This window comes from Prorops nasuta, unplaced genomic scaffold (assembly GCF_024137725.1).
Source record: "Prorops nasuta isolate Cenicafe-Biocafe unplaced genomic scaffold, Cenicafe_Pnas_1.2 PNAS00012, whole genome shotgun sequence".
NCBI lineage: Eukaryota > Metazoa > Arthropoda > Insecta > Hymenoptera > Bethylidae > Prorops > Prorops nasuta.
Window position 1 is genome coordinate 7645193 of NW_027116809.1, and position 19549 is coordinate 7664741.

The 19549-nt window shown below is 31.1% G+C and overlaps 1 protein-coding gene across 1 annotated transcript; it reads left to right on the forward strand.

The window, feature by feature from the left end:
- The first annotated feature begins 11242 nt into the window (after positions 1 to 11242).
- LOC136777918 (uncharacterized) lies at positions 11243 to 12470 on the forward strand. The gene is made up of 4 exons (XM_066734497.1): positions 11243 to 11376; positions 11469 to 11736; positions 11812 to 12320; positions 12443 to 12470. Exons 1-4 carry the CDS (start codon positions 11354 to 11356, stop codon positions 12468 to 12470), a joined length of 828 nt encoding a protein of 275 aa, XP_066590594.1. The 5' UTR covers positions 11243 to 11353.
- Positions 12471 to 19549: the final 7079 nt, after the last annotated feature.

Consider the following 19549-nt stretch of genomic DNA (forward strand, 5'->3'; position numbering starts at 1 on the left):
TAAAAAAACAACAAAATGTACGAAGATATTTACGCACATATGTACGATTTTATTTGGTATCTTAAACGGATAAATCCAGATAAGAAACTTTTGGAGCAAATTAGAGACCGTAAGTTACAACAAATTAAATAATATTTTTTTTTTTTTTTGGTTATAAAAAAATAATATATATATATTTATTTTTGAATTATCCGCTTACAGTTTTAAGGGATAAAATTATTGAGAAGGAGCACAAAAAATATATACGTGAGGGAATTAAATTCAGGAATGCTCAATGGGAAGAAGAGGTGACACGAAATTTAAATTTCCAGGAGGATTTCGATTTCTACGGAATCCGTTGGATGCAGGAAGGAGTTTGGGGGTCACCCAACCTCCAACACGAAGACCCTGATGATGAGGAAGGGTGGCCCCCAATTAGGAGCGATAAATATATTATTAATTTTTTTAATATTTAATTATTATAATTTTTATGTGTATATTATTAAAAATATATTTATAAATTTTTATTAAAAATTCCAAATATCGTTCATTTCATAACCTCAAAATTCTATTTCTCCTTCTCCTTCTCCTTCTCCTTCTCCATCTCTTTCTCTCCTTCTCTCCTTCTCTGCGTTCACTGCTTAACGTAAGAGGGGGGGAGGCCACTTGTGTACCCTACGAGTTTAACGTCGGGGGAACGCGATAATGCGCACAACCGCATGCGCACAACCACACGAGGAGAGGGGGCAATTCCCCTACTTCCCCTACCCCCGCAGGACCCCGACCCCCTCGCCACCCGGTCCCAGAATCCTTACAGCTACTCTACTACCGAATAACATTGGCTCACTACTGGGCTTCTCGTCGAATCGCGTGATCGAACCAAACGCCCAGGCTGAATCCGACGAAATCGTGAACATTGTGAAAACAAATATTCTACGCATCGAGTGCAACATTGCGGGTGGTGCGTACAATGACCGCCACTAATGGCCTGCAAGATTTTTTTGATGCGTTTAGGAACCATACTTCCCCATGGATTTTTCCCCGCCTGGACTGAGTGACTGGAAAGAGTATAGGATATGAATGATAGGCTATCCTTGTTTAAATGCCTTAAAGAGAAAGAGAGAGCCTTATACCGCGTTCAACCTGGTTTCTCCAGGCCTTCGTTTCTTATTTTCCTATCTCGGACGTCGCCATTGCTCTTCTCTCTCTAACTCATAGATTTCTATCTGCGTCTTTGTCTAAAATAATTCTACGCCACTGGGTGATTTTTTGGTGAGTCTATACCACTGGACCTATCTGTGAGTCTTGTGAGAGTGTGAAAAGTGCAGAAATGTCAGTTTGGCAGCGCGGATTTTTAATCAAACGAGTGTTAGTATAAATTGTTAAAGAGTTTTAATTTGTTGGAAAATGTTAACCAGTTATAGTGAAGTTATAAAATTTTTAATGACTTTTCTGGATTATCGAAAAAAAACAGGTATACAAATTTTTTATACTTCTAAAAACTTACATTAAGTATTAAGGATATATATTAAGTTAATTCTTGTCAAAATTAACTTAATATATAAATGTATGAAACAAATAGATTCATGAATTCAAATAAGAAATACATAATAAAAAATATTATTATAATTTTTTAAATAATATGCAGATCCTAGTGTATTTATTATCATGTATAGTTAATTGGTAAAATTACTGCTAATTATAATGTCTCTTTTTCCTAGGCGTAAAGGTTCTATGGAAGGTCCTACCAGGAGTAAAGTGCATACGTCATAATGATTTCAACCAGAGGAATTAAGCAACGCTAAGCAATGGAACACAGTTTCAGATCACGCAGCATGCTCTCCACATCTATAATAAGCCAACCTGTTTTCTTAGATAAGTAATATTACTGATAACCATATATAAAATGTATTCAAACATGATCCTTTGTGGTTTCCCTTATGTTTCGCAGGTCAAATGTTCTAATAAGGCTGATGTGCTGCATCCAATTGGTGAATAAAAATGAGGCCAGGCTATGTGTCAATTCTGCTGGTTCAAATTGGGAATCTCCATGCAGAAGCCAAATGGAAATATTAAAAAAAGATTTGTTATTCAGGTAATATTTAAGAATGATCTAAATGCATCAATATGGCTATTACTGGTAGTCATTTTTCAAACTTGTTTATATCTAAACTTATTTTCTTTGCTGTTTTAGGTCCAGTAAATATTAATAGATTTGGCTGTCAGTATTTGGTCTCAATAACTGTCCTGCATTACAAATGGAGACTAGTAAAGCTAATGAACTGCAACCAAGTGGTGAATAAAAATGAGGCCAGGCTATTTGTAATGCTGCTGCTTCAAATCTGGAATCTCCATGCAGAAACGAAATTGGAAAGATTAAGAAAAGATTTGTTATTCAGGTATTATTTAAAAATGATCTAAATGCATCAATATGGCTATTACTGGTAGTCATTTCTCAAACTTGTTTATATCTAAACTTATTTTCTTTGCTGTTTTAGGTCCAGTAAATATTAATAGATTTGGCTGTCAGTATTTGGTCTCAATAACTGTCCTGCATTATAAATGGAGACTAGTAAAGCTGATGAACTGCAACCAAGTGGTGAATAAAAATGAGGCCAGGCTATGTGTAAATGCTGCTGCTTCGAATCTGGAATCTCCATGCAGAAGCCAAATGGAAATATTAAAAAAAGATTTGTTACTCAGTTATTATTTAACAATGATCTAAATGCATCAATATGGCTAATTTCATTTACAAATTTAAGAAAACTTATCCTCTTTATCTTACACTTTTCAATTTGAAATAAATGATTGATATTCCCTGAATGGATAGTCTCTTTTAATTAATATTATTTGTAAAAACAATTTATTAATATACACTAATAAACAACGATTAGTTATAATAAATAAAATTGAAATAATCTTTATACAAGGCATTTTATTTTATTAAAATTACATATAGTTAATACCTTATAAAATAGCAATAATTTCATTTATCAATTAATAATATTTCAATAAACTAATACATTTTACCATAATCTACAAAGCTTTACTTCCCGAACACAATAAATACATTCATTTACTATGATTATAATTATTTTGAGCATGGATGCAAATACATATGCAAAGTAGAATTACCCATAGGAAAGTAAAAATATAGATTTATCTGTGGGATTCATGGCAAATGACGACGTTTAAACATAAAAAGGAGAAAAAGTAAGAAGCTAATTAATATCGTCAGCAAAGGGTATATTGCTCTTGAATCCATTGGAATAAATCTTTTATAATTCACAATATAATATATAAACGTAATCTAAATAAAGAAAAGAAAAATATTTTGAAAGATTAATTCATTATCCTGTACCCTACTTTCTATATATGAGATTTTCTTTCATCTCCATTTATAATCTAGGACAGTTATTCAAAGCAAATACTGATAGTCAAATCTATTAATATTTACTGGACCTAAAACAGCAAAGAAAATAAGTTTAGATATAAACAAGTTTGAAAAATGACTACCAGTAATAGCCATATTGATGCATTTAGATTATTTTTAAATAATACCTGAATAACAAATCTTTTCTTAATCTTTCCAATTTCGTTTCTGCATGGAGATTCCAGATTCGAAGCAGCAGCATTACAAATAGCCTGGCCTCATTTTTATTCCCCACTTGGTTGCAGTTCATCAGCTTTACTAGTCTCCATTTGTAATGCAGGACAGTTATTGAGATCAAATACTGACAGCCAAATCTATTAATATTTACTGGACTTAAACCAGCAAAGAAAATTAGTTTAGATATAAACAAATTTGAAAAATGACTACCAGTAATAGCCATTTTGATGCATTTAGATCATTGTTAAATAATACCTGAATAACAAATCTTTTCTTAATCTTTCCAATTTCGTTTCTGCATGGAGATTCCAGATTCGAAGCAGCAGCATTACAAATAACCTGGCCTCATTTTTATTCACCACTTGGTTGCAGTTCATCAGCTTTACTATTCTCCATTTGTAATGCAGGACAGTTATTGAGATCAAATACTGACAGCCAAATCTATTAATATTTACTGGACCTAAACCAGCAAAGAAAATTAGTTTAGATATAAACAAATTTGAAAAATGACTACCAGTAATAGCCATTTTGATGCATTTAGATCATTGTTAAATAATACCTGAATAACAAATCTTTTTTTAATATTTCCATTTGGCTTCTGCATAGAGATTCCAAATTTGAAGCAGCAGAATTGACACACAGCCTGCCCTCATTTTTATTTACCAATTGGATGCAGCTCATCAGCCTTATTAGAACATTTGACCTGCGAAACATAAGGGAAACCACAAAGGATCATGTTTGAATACATTTTATATATGGTTATCAGTAATATTACTTATCTAAGAAAACAGGTTGGCTTATTATAGATGTGGAGAGCATGCTGCGTGATCTGAAACTGTGTTCCATTCCTTAGCGTTGCTTAATTCCTCTGGTTGAAATCATTATGACGTATGCACTTTACTCCTGGTAGGACCTTCCATAGAACCTTTACGCCTCGGAAAAAGAGACATTATAATTAGCAGTAATTTTACCAATTAACTATACATGATAATAAATACACTAGGATCTGCATATTATTTAAAAAATTATAATAATATTTTTTATTATGTATTTCTTATTTGAATTCATGAATCTATTTGTTTTATACATTTATATATTAAGTTAATTTTGACAAGAATTAACTTAATATATATCCTTAATACTTAATGTAAGTTTTTAGAAGTATAAAAAATTTGTATACCTGTTTTTTTCGATAATCCAGAAAAGTCATTAAAAATTTTATAACTTCACTATAACTGGTTAACATTTTCCAACAAATTAAAACTCTTTAACAATTTATACTAACACTCGTTTGATTAAAAATCCGCGCTGCCAAACTGACATTTCTGCACTTTTCACACTCTCACAAGACTCACAGATAGGTCCAGTGGTATAGACTCACCAAAAAATCACCCAGTGACGTAGAATTATTTTAGACAAAGACGCAGATAGAAATCTATGAGTTAGAGAGAGAAGAGCAATGGCGACGTCCGAGATAGGAAAATAAGAAACGAAGGCCTGGAGAAACCAGGTTGAACGCGGTATAAGGCTCTCTCTTTCTCTTTAAGGCATTTAAACAAGGATAGCCTATCATTCATATCCTATACTCTTTCCAGTCACTCAGTCCAGGCGGGGAAAAATCCATGGGGAAGTATGGTTCCTAAACGCATCAAAAAAATCTTGCAGGCCATTAGTGGCGATCGTCATTGTACATAAATGTTTAAGGAAGGATGAACATTACTATATCATATTATTTTATAGTTGATGAGACGGTAGAGGGCATGTGCTGCATAATATAAACTACTCACCCAAAGTTCCTTAAATTTGCTATAGGAAAATATTATGGCACTTTACCCTCTACCGATAATAACATGTATATACGGCCGTCGAGGCACTACTCTCTTATACAGCAAGTTTGGCTGTCCTAATTTTCAAACTGATTTTTCTTTGTGAATAATCCACTATCATGATTTAAGCAAAGCTTTTCTTAAAATGGTTTTGAACGAGCTTTCATTTGAGCCCATAAACATTAAAATCGGTTCACGCAATCCAGAGATCTCATACTCTGTTAGCTATATATATGCCGAAGTTGAAATTCTTCTCCCTTTTCTCTGTATGTCTCGGGCTGATCTGTATGTCTCGGGCTGAAGTTGGTCGCTTCTGTCGGGCTGAAGTTGGCTGCTATATTCACCTGTTATATTCAATACCGGCATAACCCTAAATTTCGATCGATTTCGATAGAACTGTCAAAATCAAAATTACTCTGTTGGGATAAAAATAGTATGATATAATTCAAAGTGTAGATAATTAAACAAACTAAAGGAATAAATACATGAAGGAGTCTGATGGAGAATCAGATAAGTAACACAACATTGTAAAATATATTAAAATTTAATATTTTGTGGTACTTTGTGGGATTTTATTTCAGGTTATAAATAAAATATTTTCCTTGTATGCACCTCTGATTTGAAGTCATACCAGTGCCAAATGCTCTAACAATTCTTGGAAATACCCTGTTATTGAAGAATGTAGATTAACGAAAGTTGTAAATGAAACAGAAGGATGAGGTTGTTACGTTCACTCATAACCAACACACATGGTAGTGTTTCAACAACAATTAACATAAACGTTTTTAAGAAAAGTAAGTACATTGTGAAAAAAATTAGTTTAATTAAAGCAAAGTTATATACAAGGTATCCTTTCATAGTTTGCAATTTGATGCCAGACCAGTGCCAAATGCTATAACAATTCTTGGAAAAATGCAAGCACCAAAAAGTACTACCATAGTTAAAGAGGAATCAGTTACAGTTCCAGTGGATATTACTACTTTTTATAATAAAATAGATAATGAAGATAGTGCTGCCATGTGTTGCTGGAAAACAGAGCTTTGGTTTAATGCAACTACGGAGTACTGGTTGAGCAATGGAAACAGTAGTTTGAAATGTGATTAACTGTTGATGACTCAATGATATGTCAATTTACTAGCGAAAGAAAAAGATAAGCCAATTGTTCATTATCACATGGTAAAGTATGTGTAACTCATTCAACCGCTTAAAATGTATGTAATTAAAAATTAATTGTTTATTTATTTATTTTTTAATTCAGCTCAAGCATGTATTAAAATATAACAATTACTTTGTTGAGTCTCTCTTTCCAGATGTACTTCAAAGGTTATTGAAATACCCTGTTATTCAAAAATGCAGGTTATTGCAGATAAAACTGATAAGGATAATCTTGTTACATTCACTCATAATTAAGACACACGGTAGTGTCTCAATAGCTATAAACATAAACATTTTCATGTAAAGTAAGTACATTGTAAAAAGAATTTGTTTAATTAAAACAAAGTTATATATAGGCATTATTTCATAGTTTGTAGTTTGATGCCAACCAGTGCCAAATGCTATAACAATTCTTGGAAATACCCTGTCATTGGAGAATGCAGATTAACAAAGGTTGTAAATGAAACAGAGAAGGATGAGGTTTAAACATATGCTAAACATCCAGGTATGGAAATCAATAACAAAATTCATGTTTAAATTTTTCTTTTCTTTAAACTCATATGGATTTCAACTGTCCGATAGGTTATATCATATATAGAAACAATTTTCCATGAGACAATAAATCTTTCTTATTACTACGATTAAAGAAAAGCAGATAAATATTTTCTAATCGTTATTTAATATTCAATTATAATATAAAAAAGTATTAAAACCATATATTTACCTACGCTTCCCCAATCAGAATAGAAAGAAATTATTATTATTACCAAAAAAATTATTCAAATTTAATTTTTTATAAGAATAACATTGATTTTTATAATATAATATGTAATATATCTTTTGGTACTTAGTGAGATTTTATTTCAGATTGATTTACAATAACATGTTTATTGTGTCATTGTGCAGGGTTAAGCTGTAATATTTAATACAAGAAGTCAGAAATGATTCCAGTTTACCATAGAAAGAGCCATAATGCAAAGTTAATGTTGAGAGTTAAACCTAAGGAAAAGGTGGAGAAATTAAAAAATTAATTTGGAAGCCAATTTTTAATAGCGAAAGGCTTACAGGTGATTTTGGGCATAAACCCTTTGAAATATATAAGTCAATTAAATCATAATTTTAATGATAACGTCATCTAGAAATGAAACAATGAAAAGAAGTCATCATATTAATATTTTCCATGCAATAGAATTTACAGTGAATAACTTTGCGAAACTGAAAGCAGTATATCCACAAAAGAGTGGCTTCCATTGTATAAATTGGTGTATTTCCTAGTTTATATTAATGAAAGGAAAATATAAATGGTACTAGTGTGCTGGAGAAAGTGCCATAATTCAAAGTTGATATTGACGGTAACAGCTAAGAAAATGATGGATAAATATGAGCTAATTTATAAGAAAATCCTTAAGAGTGAAGTGCTTGCAGGTGATTTTAGGCATACAACTTTGGAATTAGAAATCACATAGTTGATGAAAATTATAATAAATTTATGTAGATGTGTAAATATGAAAAGAATTCATGATTGCAATATTTTACATGTGATCAGGCACATGGTGAATAAAATTAGGAAACTGAAAGCTGTATATTTAATAAAGAGAGGCATCCATTGTATAAATTGGTGTATTTCCTAGTTTATACTAATGAAGGGAAAATATAAATGGCACTAGTGTGCTGGAGAAAGTGCCATAATTCAAAGTTGATGTTGAGGTTAACAGCTAAAAAAGTGATGGATAAATATGAGTTAATTTATAAGAAAATCCTTGAGAGTGAAGTGCCTGCAGGTGATTTTGGGCATACAACTTTGGAATTAGAAATAACATAGTTGATGAAAATTATAATAAAATCATGTAAATGTGTAAATATGAAAGGAATTCATAATTTCAATATTTCACTTGTAATAGAACATACAGTGTGTAACTTCAAGAAACTGAAAGCAGTATACCTAAAAAACATAGACTTCCATTGCATTAACTGGTATATATTTTACAGTTTATATTAATGAAAAGAATATATAAATGTCACTAGTTTACCAGGGAAAGAGCCATAATGCAAAGATGATAGTGAGAGTAACACCTAAGAAAAAAGTGGATTTAAAGGTAAATTTAGAAACAAATTTTTGAAAGCGAAAGGCTTTAATGTGATATTGGGTATATGATGTTGAAAATATAACTCAAACAGTCATTGAATCCTATGTTAAATGCCTCTAAAAGTGTAATTATGATAAGAACTCATCATTGTAATAATTTGTATTATATTTAATAGATTAATAAATTAATATCTCGAATTGAAGCTTTACATTATGGAACGATGAGAACATTGGAAAATGTTTTATTAGATTGAATTAGTTAAAAGAATTTTTAGTTTTAATTCCTATATTCTTACAAAACGTTATAAGATCCCACAAAAAACAAGCTTTGCTTGTAAAAAAAGGACGGCAAGTACATAAGTCGTATCTAGTATGATTAATATATAGTAATATAAAATATTTTAATTGAAAAAAAGTAGTGAAATCCAAATGTTAGGCAAGTATAAATTTTTTCCATGGCGAAAATTGAAATTTAGAAAAAAGTAAATAGTAATACAAAAATTACTTGCCGGGCCCGTAATATTCATGTGTAAGTTGCTATCTTGCAATATAAGCATTGCTTCTCGTAAGTTAAAAATGTGGCTATTTAATACGATTGCATACAACGGGCCTGGCAACTAATTTTTGTATTACTATTTACTTTTTTCTAAATTTCAATTTTCGCCATGGAAAAAATTTATACTTGCCTAACATTTGGATTTCACTACTTTTTTTTAATTAAAATATTTTATATTACTATATATTAATCATACTAGATACGACTTATGTACTTGCCGTCCTTTTTTTACAAGCAAAGCTTGTTTTTTGTGGGTTGAATATACCACGCAAAATGTATAGTAAGTGTGATTCACAGAGAAGAAACGAAGTATAGTGTTTTAGGTATAATAAGCTCTCAGTGCTTTCGGAGTTCGGACGTGTTTTGGCCATTAATCTTGCGTCGTGGCGTTGTGTAGTTAGAATCAGAGGGGCGAGGGGATTTCTAGGGAGTTTGTACGTAGCTGTCAAATGGCGCGATTAACCCTCAATTTTGTATCATCAACAAAAATAATATTTTCGGAAAACGATTGTGGAAAAGAAGGAAGGATTTTAATAAATAACAGAGAAGACAAAATATATCAGATGAGTATAAATTAATAAAAAAAATGAAAATTATTGTGAATTTTTAAGAAAATATACTTTGTGGTTCTTTTTTTTGTTACAGTTGAAATCCGGTTATGATGACTTTCAATTAAGGAAAAAAGTAATTACAGACCAATAAATGAAAAAGTATTAATACATTAAGCATTTCTGTACGGCCCAGTCATTTCAATAATTGTGACTTAATGTTATAATAGTGAATGTGTAAGCGATTAGTGCATATACAACAAACTCTTATTGTAAATTTAATAATCTTGTATGACAATGTTTTAATTGCTATTATTTTAAATTAAAGCTAGTTTAATTAACATATTTTTATTTCATCCCTTTCTCAAAATTCTAAACACACATGGTAATTACCTATTCTTGTAGTAGTCATATATTCGTTAAATTACATACAAAATTACAACTGTTTTATATTTGTAAAGCATAGCTGTTTGTTGCAATGATTTTTATTATTCAATGTGAGACATATCGCATTTTGTTTAGGAAAATGTCTTATTTATCCGCCACATCCTTCCATATCTTATGTAACATTTATTTGCCTTGTTAGTTCTTTCTTTTAGTTTTCAAAATATACGATTAATTTTTTGCTATTTTTATATACACTCAAATATAGCTATTCTATTGACTAATTAATCTTATAAATGTCAAGATGATTGGTAAACCATTGTTCTATTAAAGTTGAAGAATGGACACTTGAATTATTTTACTTATAATGTTTGGCATCTCTTCCATAGGATATCTTCTCTTTAAATTTGAGAGGAAGTTGTTCTCCAATACATTTAAGGATATTGCTGAATTTATCTTGCTTTTAGCTTCAAATAATTCACATTTGGATATCCTTCCTCAATATAGGCTGCGTTCCGTTATTACTGCCAGTACAGTACATCTCTAGTAACAGTGACGTCATTACAGTATACTGCTAATAGCGTTCCGTTTTTACTTTAGTACTGCGAGTATACTGCCTAAAATGTAAAAAGGAACGGATTTGCAGTAAGCTGTAGTTGTGATGTGGCTTAATGCTAGATTATGCTAGATGTATTTGGTACAGTCACCAATCTTAATAATCTGTTTTGAAGTCTAATAAATTGATTTATATTAAATTTTATTCCAAATTGTGGTTTTTTGTAAAAAAGGATGGAGAGGAGAGAAATAATTTCGTCGGCTATAAATTTTATTATTTTTGAAATAGAAACAGATTCTGATGTTAGTAGTGATGATAACGATGAAGTTTATTTTACGGAGCTAAGGACTATTACACGAATTTCTAGGATAAAAATGAAAAATTATTTTCAAACTATTGTGTGCAACTACTCTGATGCTGATTTCAAATCACATTTTCGGTAAGTTTTAAACAATAGAATAAATATTTAAAAGTAGCAATAATAATGGTTAATTAGTTAAATTGTTTGCATGTAAATTGATTGTTACAGAATAACACGAAACACGTTTCACTTCTTGATAGAACTACTACATCCTTACTTAGAAAGGAAATCAGAAAGATACGGACGTCATTCACTTTTGCCAGAAAAGCAATTGCTTCTATCGTTGTGGCTTATGGCAACTCCAAATTCATTTAGGTAATTTTAAATTATGTTTTTCAATTTCATTCAATATAAACAAGTAATAATACATTTTAAAATCAACATATTAAATTTTTGTTAATATACAGATGTGTTGGAGATAGATTTGGTATAAGCAAATCAACTGCTTGGAGATCTTTTCGAAGGGTGATTAATGCATTATATAGCTTTCTACATACATTTATAAAATGGCCATTAGTCGAGGAAGCAAAAACAACAATGAGGAAAATTAAACAAAATTATAGGTTTCCGAATGTAATTGGAGCCATAGATGGTACCCACATAAAAATTGCTGCACCACGAGAAAGAGCTGAGGCATATATAGACAGAAAAGGCAATCACTCTTTACAACTGCAGGTATTTTAAACACTTTCATCATTGAATATTGCTTTTACTAACGATTTACTTATACAAAATATGTATTTTTTCTAGGCTGTATGTGATGAAAATCTAAAATTTCTACATGTGTATTGTGGAGAAGCGGGATCAGTGCACGATATGCGTGTTTTCAGATTATCCAACATCATAGACATGTTGAATGATACAAATTTTCCTTGCAACAGTCATATTCTTGGAGATGCAGCATACGAGATCCAAAAATATGTAATGGTCCCTTTTAAAGATAATGGTCACCTTTCGCAGGATCAAATAAAATTCAATACTATTTTATCATCTTCACGAATGATTATTGAGAGAGCTTTTGGTCTTCTTAAAGGGAGATTTCGAAGCATTCTCGATAAACTACCCATGACCAAAACAAACCAAATTCCACGTTATATTATTACCTGTTGTATTTTGCACAATATTTGCATATTAAGAAATGATATGTTAGATAATATACCAATTCTTGTCAAACAAAGAAGTGATAATCGTGTAAATTTTAATACTAGCAATATTAATACTTTGAAAGCAGAAGGAATTTGTAAGGGAAATGCCATAATGTATTTATTAAACAACGAAATATAAATATTTTTAAATATGTACAGCATTCCAATTTCTTAAGTTATGTTAGATCTAATACATACATATTAATCAAGTAATCATATTCTTTAAATTTGATTAGATGCACATTATTCTCTATAAATAATTGAGCAATAAGTAAATTTGTATCGTTTTATTCCATAATTTGTTTCACTTAAATAAAATTACAATATCTTTCTTATATATTTAAGTAACAAACATGACAAAATTTTGGGTTATGTATAATAATAATTTTGACAAAGCAGGCAACTTATTTCATTTAACAAAAAATATCATAATAAATATACTTATGTATTTATGTAACAATCACTAAGTTTTATATCATACCTAATAATAATTATCACAGTGAGCGATTATGTATCGCTTAAACAAAAACTTATAACTTTTTCTTTATATTATTTATGTAGCAATCACAACTTTCAGGTTATGCTTATTGATAATTATCATAATGAATAATACTGGTTATTCTTTGGATAAATTTTGTAACAATTGATGCATTACATCAATTCTATTCATCTTCTCTTCATGCCTTCTGTTGGCATCTTGTCTATTCAGTCTCTTTTCCTCTAATAATAACTGTAATACATCTTTTTTATTTTTTTTCCTTGGCGGTTCTAAAAATAAGATTATAGATAAGTAACACCTAATTATTTTTATCTGCATTATTCTTCTTTATCAGTAGAGTGCAATATAAAAATTTAAAAGTTATAGTTATAATATTTAAGCCCTTTCATAAACATTATTTGTTCTTTCTTTCCTATATATGACCCTTTCTATGCAACGTGGAAATGTACATATTTTTTCTTTCGTTATTAATAAGAAAGATAATGCAGATAAAGGAATAGCTAGATTATTGCGTCACAATATATTTATAATATATTACCTTCATTTTCTTTATCAGGTTCAATTGATGTTCCAGCTACTGCGACAGGCTGTATCCATGGTTCCTTTTCAAATATATCTTGTAACATCTATGACATATCAAAAGCTATATAAATTATTTGAACTCTAAATATTTTACTATCTATGTAAGCTAATTAAACTTGTGGTGAAAATATATACCTCATAATGCTTGCAAGTTTTCTTCTCATTTCCCGAGCGTTTATTGTGATCCTTTACTTTTTTGAATGATCGTTTCAATGCTTGCAGCTTCGTATTGCATTTTTCAGGAGCAATATTATAACCTTGTTCTTTCATATTTTCTGATATTCTTTTTAATAAACATTTTACACTTATTTTCTTATCCTTATTATCTTTATAAGTTGCTAATAATAATTTCGTCTCATTATCAGACCAAATGTGGTGGTCTATAGATGTATCTACAAATATTTAAGAAAGACATGAATAATAAGTATAATTTAAATAGAAAGGCTGATATATGGCTGAAGCTTACTTTCTGTACTTTGAAAATCATTCACCTCTTCTGGGTCATCTACTAATTCTTCTTGTAATTGATTTGAATTTTCATATAAGCTTTGAGCAAATATAATATCTATAACAAATATACATATTTTACTATATACAAAAAGAAATTATGTTATAAATATAATTTAATACAAAGTAATTAAACTTACCAGACCTAGCCTTTGCAGCAATTTCTGCATTAACCATTATTTTTATGGTTTGATTTTCTTCATTGAGAAATATTAATTCTTCTAACGAGGCTGCCATTTTTATTTTTGTGGAATTACTGCTTGTACCTCACCTCGAAAAGCCCAGTAAATGCAGTAAGAAATTGGCAGGAAGTGACGAAAAATTCATGACGTCATGAATTTCCCTAGGACTTTTGCAGTATACTGGAAACTTACTGCAAGCTATTTTGAAACGATTTGAAGTATACTTGCAGTATACTCCGAGTACATGCAGTAATAACGGAACGCAGCCATATAATACATATTTTGTTAGTCCTATTTGTTTGTGAAATTTATCTGTTCTAAAACCTTAATTAATCCAGTTACTAGATATATAATATATCATTTTCAAAGAATTGATATCTTTCTATCAATCTTAACAATATCATAATAGATGTAATGAAATATGTATTCTATATTCAAAATAGATATCCATGCGTGTAGTTGGAAAACTATTTAAAGCTGAAAACAAGATGAACTCAGCAGTATACATATACCTTTTAAAGAACTTTATCTTCACAAATATTATCAGAACATATCTCGCAGAAAAGTTGCCAAATTTTAATAGCATCATTCAAATGTCCATTTTACAAATTAAACAAGATAATGGTTTAACAATCATTTCAACAATTACAAAAATAATTGCAGATCAGCAGTATTATTAGATCTGTGTGTATGTATAAATGATTAGAAAATTAATGTTATATGATATAGACTGGAAGAAAATAGTGCAACGGAGCCAAATAAATGTCGCATAAGATATGGAAGGATGTGGCGGATAAATAAGACATTTACCTAAACAAAATGCGATTTGTCTCATATTGAATAATAAAAATCATTGCAACAAACAGCTATGCTTTACAAATATAAAACAGTTGTAATTTTGTATGTAATTTAACGAATATATGACTACTATAAAAATAGGTAATTACCATGTGTTTAGAATTTTGAGAAAGGGATGAAATAAAAATATGTTAATTAAACTAGCTTTAATTTAAAATAATAGCAATTAAAACATTGTCATACAAGATTATTAAATTTACAATAAGAGTTTGTTGTATATGCACTAATCGCTTACACATTCACTATTATAACATTAAGTCACAATTATTGAAATGACTGGGCCATACAGAGAAGTGCTTCATGTTTTAATACTTTTTCATTTATTAGTCTATAACTACTTTTTTCCTTAATTGAAAGTCATCATAACCGGATTTCAACTGTAACAAAAATAAAATAACCACAAAGTATATTTTCTTAAAAATTCACAATGATTTTTATTTTTTTTATTAATTTATACTCATCTGATATATTTTGTCTTCTCTGTTATTTATTAAAATCCTTCTTTCTTTTCCACAATCGTTTTCCGAAAATATTATTTTTGTTAATAATATAAAATTGAGGGTTAATCGCGCCATTTGACAGCTACGGACAAACTCCCTAGAAATCCCCTCGCCCCTCTGATTCTAACTTCCCCTCGCCAAGACTCAAGATTAATGGCCAAAACGTAGTATCCCGCAAGGACAGAAACTGTAGCGTAGGATCCCGCAGTGAACAGAAACTATAGCGTAGGATCCCGCAGGGAACAGAAACTGTAGCGTAGTATCAAGGTTGCCAAGTCCGCCATCTTGAATAGTACTACGCTCTATAGTAAGTGAATTTTGATATAAGGAATGCAGACTGCACAAAGTATACTGCCAGCGGAAATACGTCAGTAGCCATCTTAAATGCAGAACGTAATATATCAAAAATTATATATATTATATTCACAGCCTGTCACCGTGAACGGCGTGAACGAAGACAAATGTTAGTATACGGAAAAATAAAGTGTAATAAAGAAATAAGGAGTAGTGACAGCTTTGATCTATTTGACAGCTGATGTACTTATGGTAAAAGTGAATAAATAAAATAAAAATACTTTTCTTAAATTGATTTTTAATTTTGATAAAATGGTCAAATGTAGCCATTAATTAATTAGATTTGGTAATAAATACAAAAAATGCGTTTTATTATAACAAATGAGTTGAGGTAAAATAAACTCAATGTTTTTATATTAATTTGTTAACAAATGCATTTTTTTATTTATTATTGAGTCCAATAAGTTAACGGTTATTAAAAAAAACATTCTTTGTAATGAAACAAAAAATGAAAAAATTTTAATCTTCACCAAGACTCGAACACGAGCCCACCGCATGACAAACGGCAACCTTACCGCCTGCGCTACAGCGCTCACTTGATGTACCAAGAGCAAAACAGCCTTTTAAAGACTGACTACAATTCTTTCACTAACTCGTCATAAACGATCAAGAATTAGCTGTAATAATAGATACATTTATCTACATAGCATTATTGTACTAAATTTATTGTTTTTAATTTGAAGCATACATTTTGCATGAAGATATGATAATTTAAAACCATTCAGTACTCTATATACAAAACTACTCATATGCTCAACTATCATAAATTAATTAAGTAATATTATAATATTTGTTATATGTAGTCGAATAACTATGATAAACCAGCATATGAATAGTTTTGTATTTAAAGTATTGCATGAACATCCTTAAAGTATCGTATCTTCATGTAAAATGTATGCTTCAAATTAAAAACATAATAAATTTAGTGCAATAATGCTATGGAGATAAATGTATTTATTATTGCAGCTAATTCTTGATCGTTTATGACGAGTTAGTGAAAGAATTGTAGTCAGTCTTTAAAAGGCTGTTTTGCTCTTGGTACATCAAGTGAGCGCTGTAGCGCAGGTGGTAAGGTTGTCGTTTGTCATGCGGTGGGCTCGTGTTCGAGTCTTGGTGAAGTTTAGAATTTTTTCATTTTTTTTTTCATTAAAAGGAATTTTTTTTTTAATAACCATTAATTTATTGGACTCAATAATAAATAAAAAAATGCATTTGTTAACAGATTAATATAAAAACATTGAGTTTATTTTACCTCAACTCATTTGTTATAATAAAACGCATTTTCTGTATTTATTACCAAATCTAATTAATTAATGGCTACATTTGACCATTTTATCAATATTACAAATCAATTTAGGAAAAGCATTTTTATTTGCTTTGAGTTTTTAGGTAAACGCAGCACCACTTCACACGGATAACACGTAAAAATGTCACGGTTAGCGGTAGTCGCTCTTCTTCTAAAGCCAATGTTGCCTGAAGTCCAAATCACACCTATGCTCTCCAGGCATAGTTGTGTTTGTACCGCTTCCCTTTAAATTTTCTATACTTCTGCTGGCTAGCGCTTATCTTCATTTTTGTTGCTAAAAGCTTGATTCTGGCATCACTGCCGTGTGGAACTATTAGTTTGCTAATAAAAGCAGAGGCTTAATTTTAAGAGATTGCAACATATAGTAATTAATATAGATACAATTGTAAAAAGAAAACAAAAATTTTATTTTACATATATTAACTTTAAATAAAATCCCACAAAGTACTGTAAAATATCTAACATGTTATATTATATATCTAATCTGTCAGCTTCTTTATTTTAATATTCATCTCAATTATCACAGTTTGATCCTCAGCGATGACACAGTAACCACATTATGGTGAATCTATTCTTTTCTTTTAATGTTCGATCCACAAAGCTTCATCCTCAGCAGTGATACAGTAAACACACGTACATTACTATAATTTAATCTGAAACAAAATCCCACAAAGTACTATAAAACATCTTACATTTTATATTATATATTTATTCTGTCATTTTCTTTATTTATTATTGTATTTACCCAGTTTTTTCACTCGTTTATTTTATTATCCGTCTCAATTAACATAGTTTGAATCTCAACGATGACACAATAACCACATTATGTTTAGTCTATTCCTTTATTTTAATTTTGAAAATCTGTATAGCTCCATCCTCAGCACAGTGACATAGTAAACACATTACTATAATTTAATCTGAAATAAAATCCCACAAAGTACCACAAAATATTTATATCTTACATTTTATATTATAAAATTTATTGTTATACTTATCTAAAATGTTCAGTCCTTTATATACTTTTAAAAATTATTTTTATGTACATTTTACAAATTTCTTCACTTTATTTATTCACTTATACCATCAGTACATCAGCTGTCAGTAAGATTAAAACTGTCACTTTATTTCTTTATATTACTTTATAACTTGTGGTATGTATATACTAACATTTGTCTTGGCTCACGGACCATGCATTATGTATTTTGAAATTAGTAATTAGAAATATCTATATTGCGGTCCCTCTACAGTCTCTACCCTCTGACGTATTTCCGCCGACCAGTAGTATCAGCAGCGACTATAGCGTAGTACCCAAAATAGTACTACGCTATAGGATATGTCGCTTTTGGGTACTACGGTAGTACCGAAAGTACTACACTTGGCAACCTTGCCCACCACCCACTGCCTACCAAGAGGGGACTACCCCTCTGCGGCACATTCCTCCCTCCTTAAGGGAGATTTCTCCGGGGACTGCCCGGGAGAAATTCAACCCTCTCCTTCCCCTCCACACTGCCTCCGAGGACTACCTCGGACCCAGTGTTCCGACCCCCAAGTCCAGGGCTCTCGACGAGTCGGGTAGAGGGAGGGGTAGAATTCACCCTAGGGGTGGGGTGGCTCGGAGCCACTAGAGCTCTTGGAGAAGGCGGCCGAAGGGCAAGGGGACTTCCCCTTCCCTAAAACCACTTCTCCAAATTCGCTTCCTCCCGGGGCTGGGGATTTTACTAGGGAATACCCTAGGGAAATTGTCCAGTCCGGGAGCTTATAAGTCCGCGCTCCTTTCTGGGGAATTCTAGTCTCTGGGGTTCTTGGGAAACTTCGTCTACCGAAATTCCCTAGAATTTGACGACGACAAATTCCCTAGGAAGACGATCTTTTTTAACTTAGCGGTTCTTTTGTAAAAATATTGTAAACTTTTGTATATCTTTATTTATTAAATAAAAACTCTTTTACCACATAACCTGGCTTTGAATACTTTATTTTAGAATAAGGCCTTCCTTTCTGACCACAGGTTCGGAGCCAACTTGAGGCACTGTTTCGCACAAATTTTTGGTCCTTCGAGCCGGATCTCCGGCAAAAAACGTTCGAAGTGCATCAGTGTTTTTAAGTTGGAGATTCTGACTGGGTTAAGGTTGTGGTTTGTTCTGGAATAGAGATTCAAGATGACTACGCCTAGCTCAGGGGAATTACTAGAAGCGATCAATTACGTGCCCATGATTCGGGATGAATTCGTTCGGTTGGTCGTTAACATTAAGAAACGTGGAGTACGCAACTTCACCCTCCCTTTCTTGGAGGATAGGCTTGCGGCCGTCGAGAAGTGGCTTAAGGTGTTGCATAAAACTCACGTTAAGATCACTACTCATACTAAACCGGCTGAATTAGCTAAAATGGATTACGTAACCGAAAGCTGGTATGAAGCGGCCCTTGATGCCCATAGTGACGCGGAAGAATACATCCTAGGACATTTAGATGAACTTCGCTCCAATCAGGTGATGCCAGCATCAGGTCCCACGGCGCCTTCAGGCGAAATAAACCACATTAGGCTTCCAATTATCGATTTG

What these genes read in the sequence shown, in the direction of transcription:
- LOC136777918 (XM_066734497.1), top strand. Translation starts at nt 11,354, where the DNA reads ATGGCAACTCCAAATTCATTTAG. An exon ending in GCAACTCCAAATTCATTTAG is followed by an intron (nt 11,377 to 11,468) that starts GTAATTTTAAAT and finishes GTTAATATACAG; the next exon opens with ATGTGTTGGAGATAGATTTG. An exon ending in TGTAAGGGAAATGCCATAAT is followed by an intron (nt 12,321 to 12,442) that starts GTATTTATTAAA and finishes AAATTTGATTAG; the next exon opens with ATGCACATTATTCTCTATAA.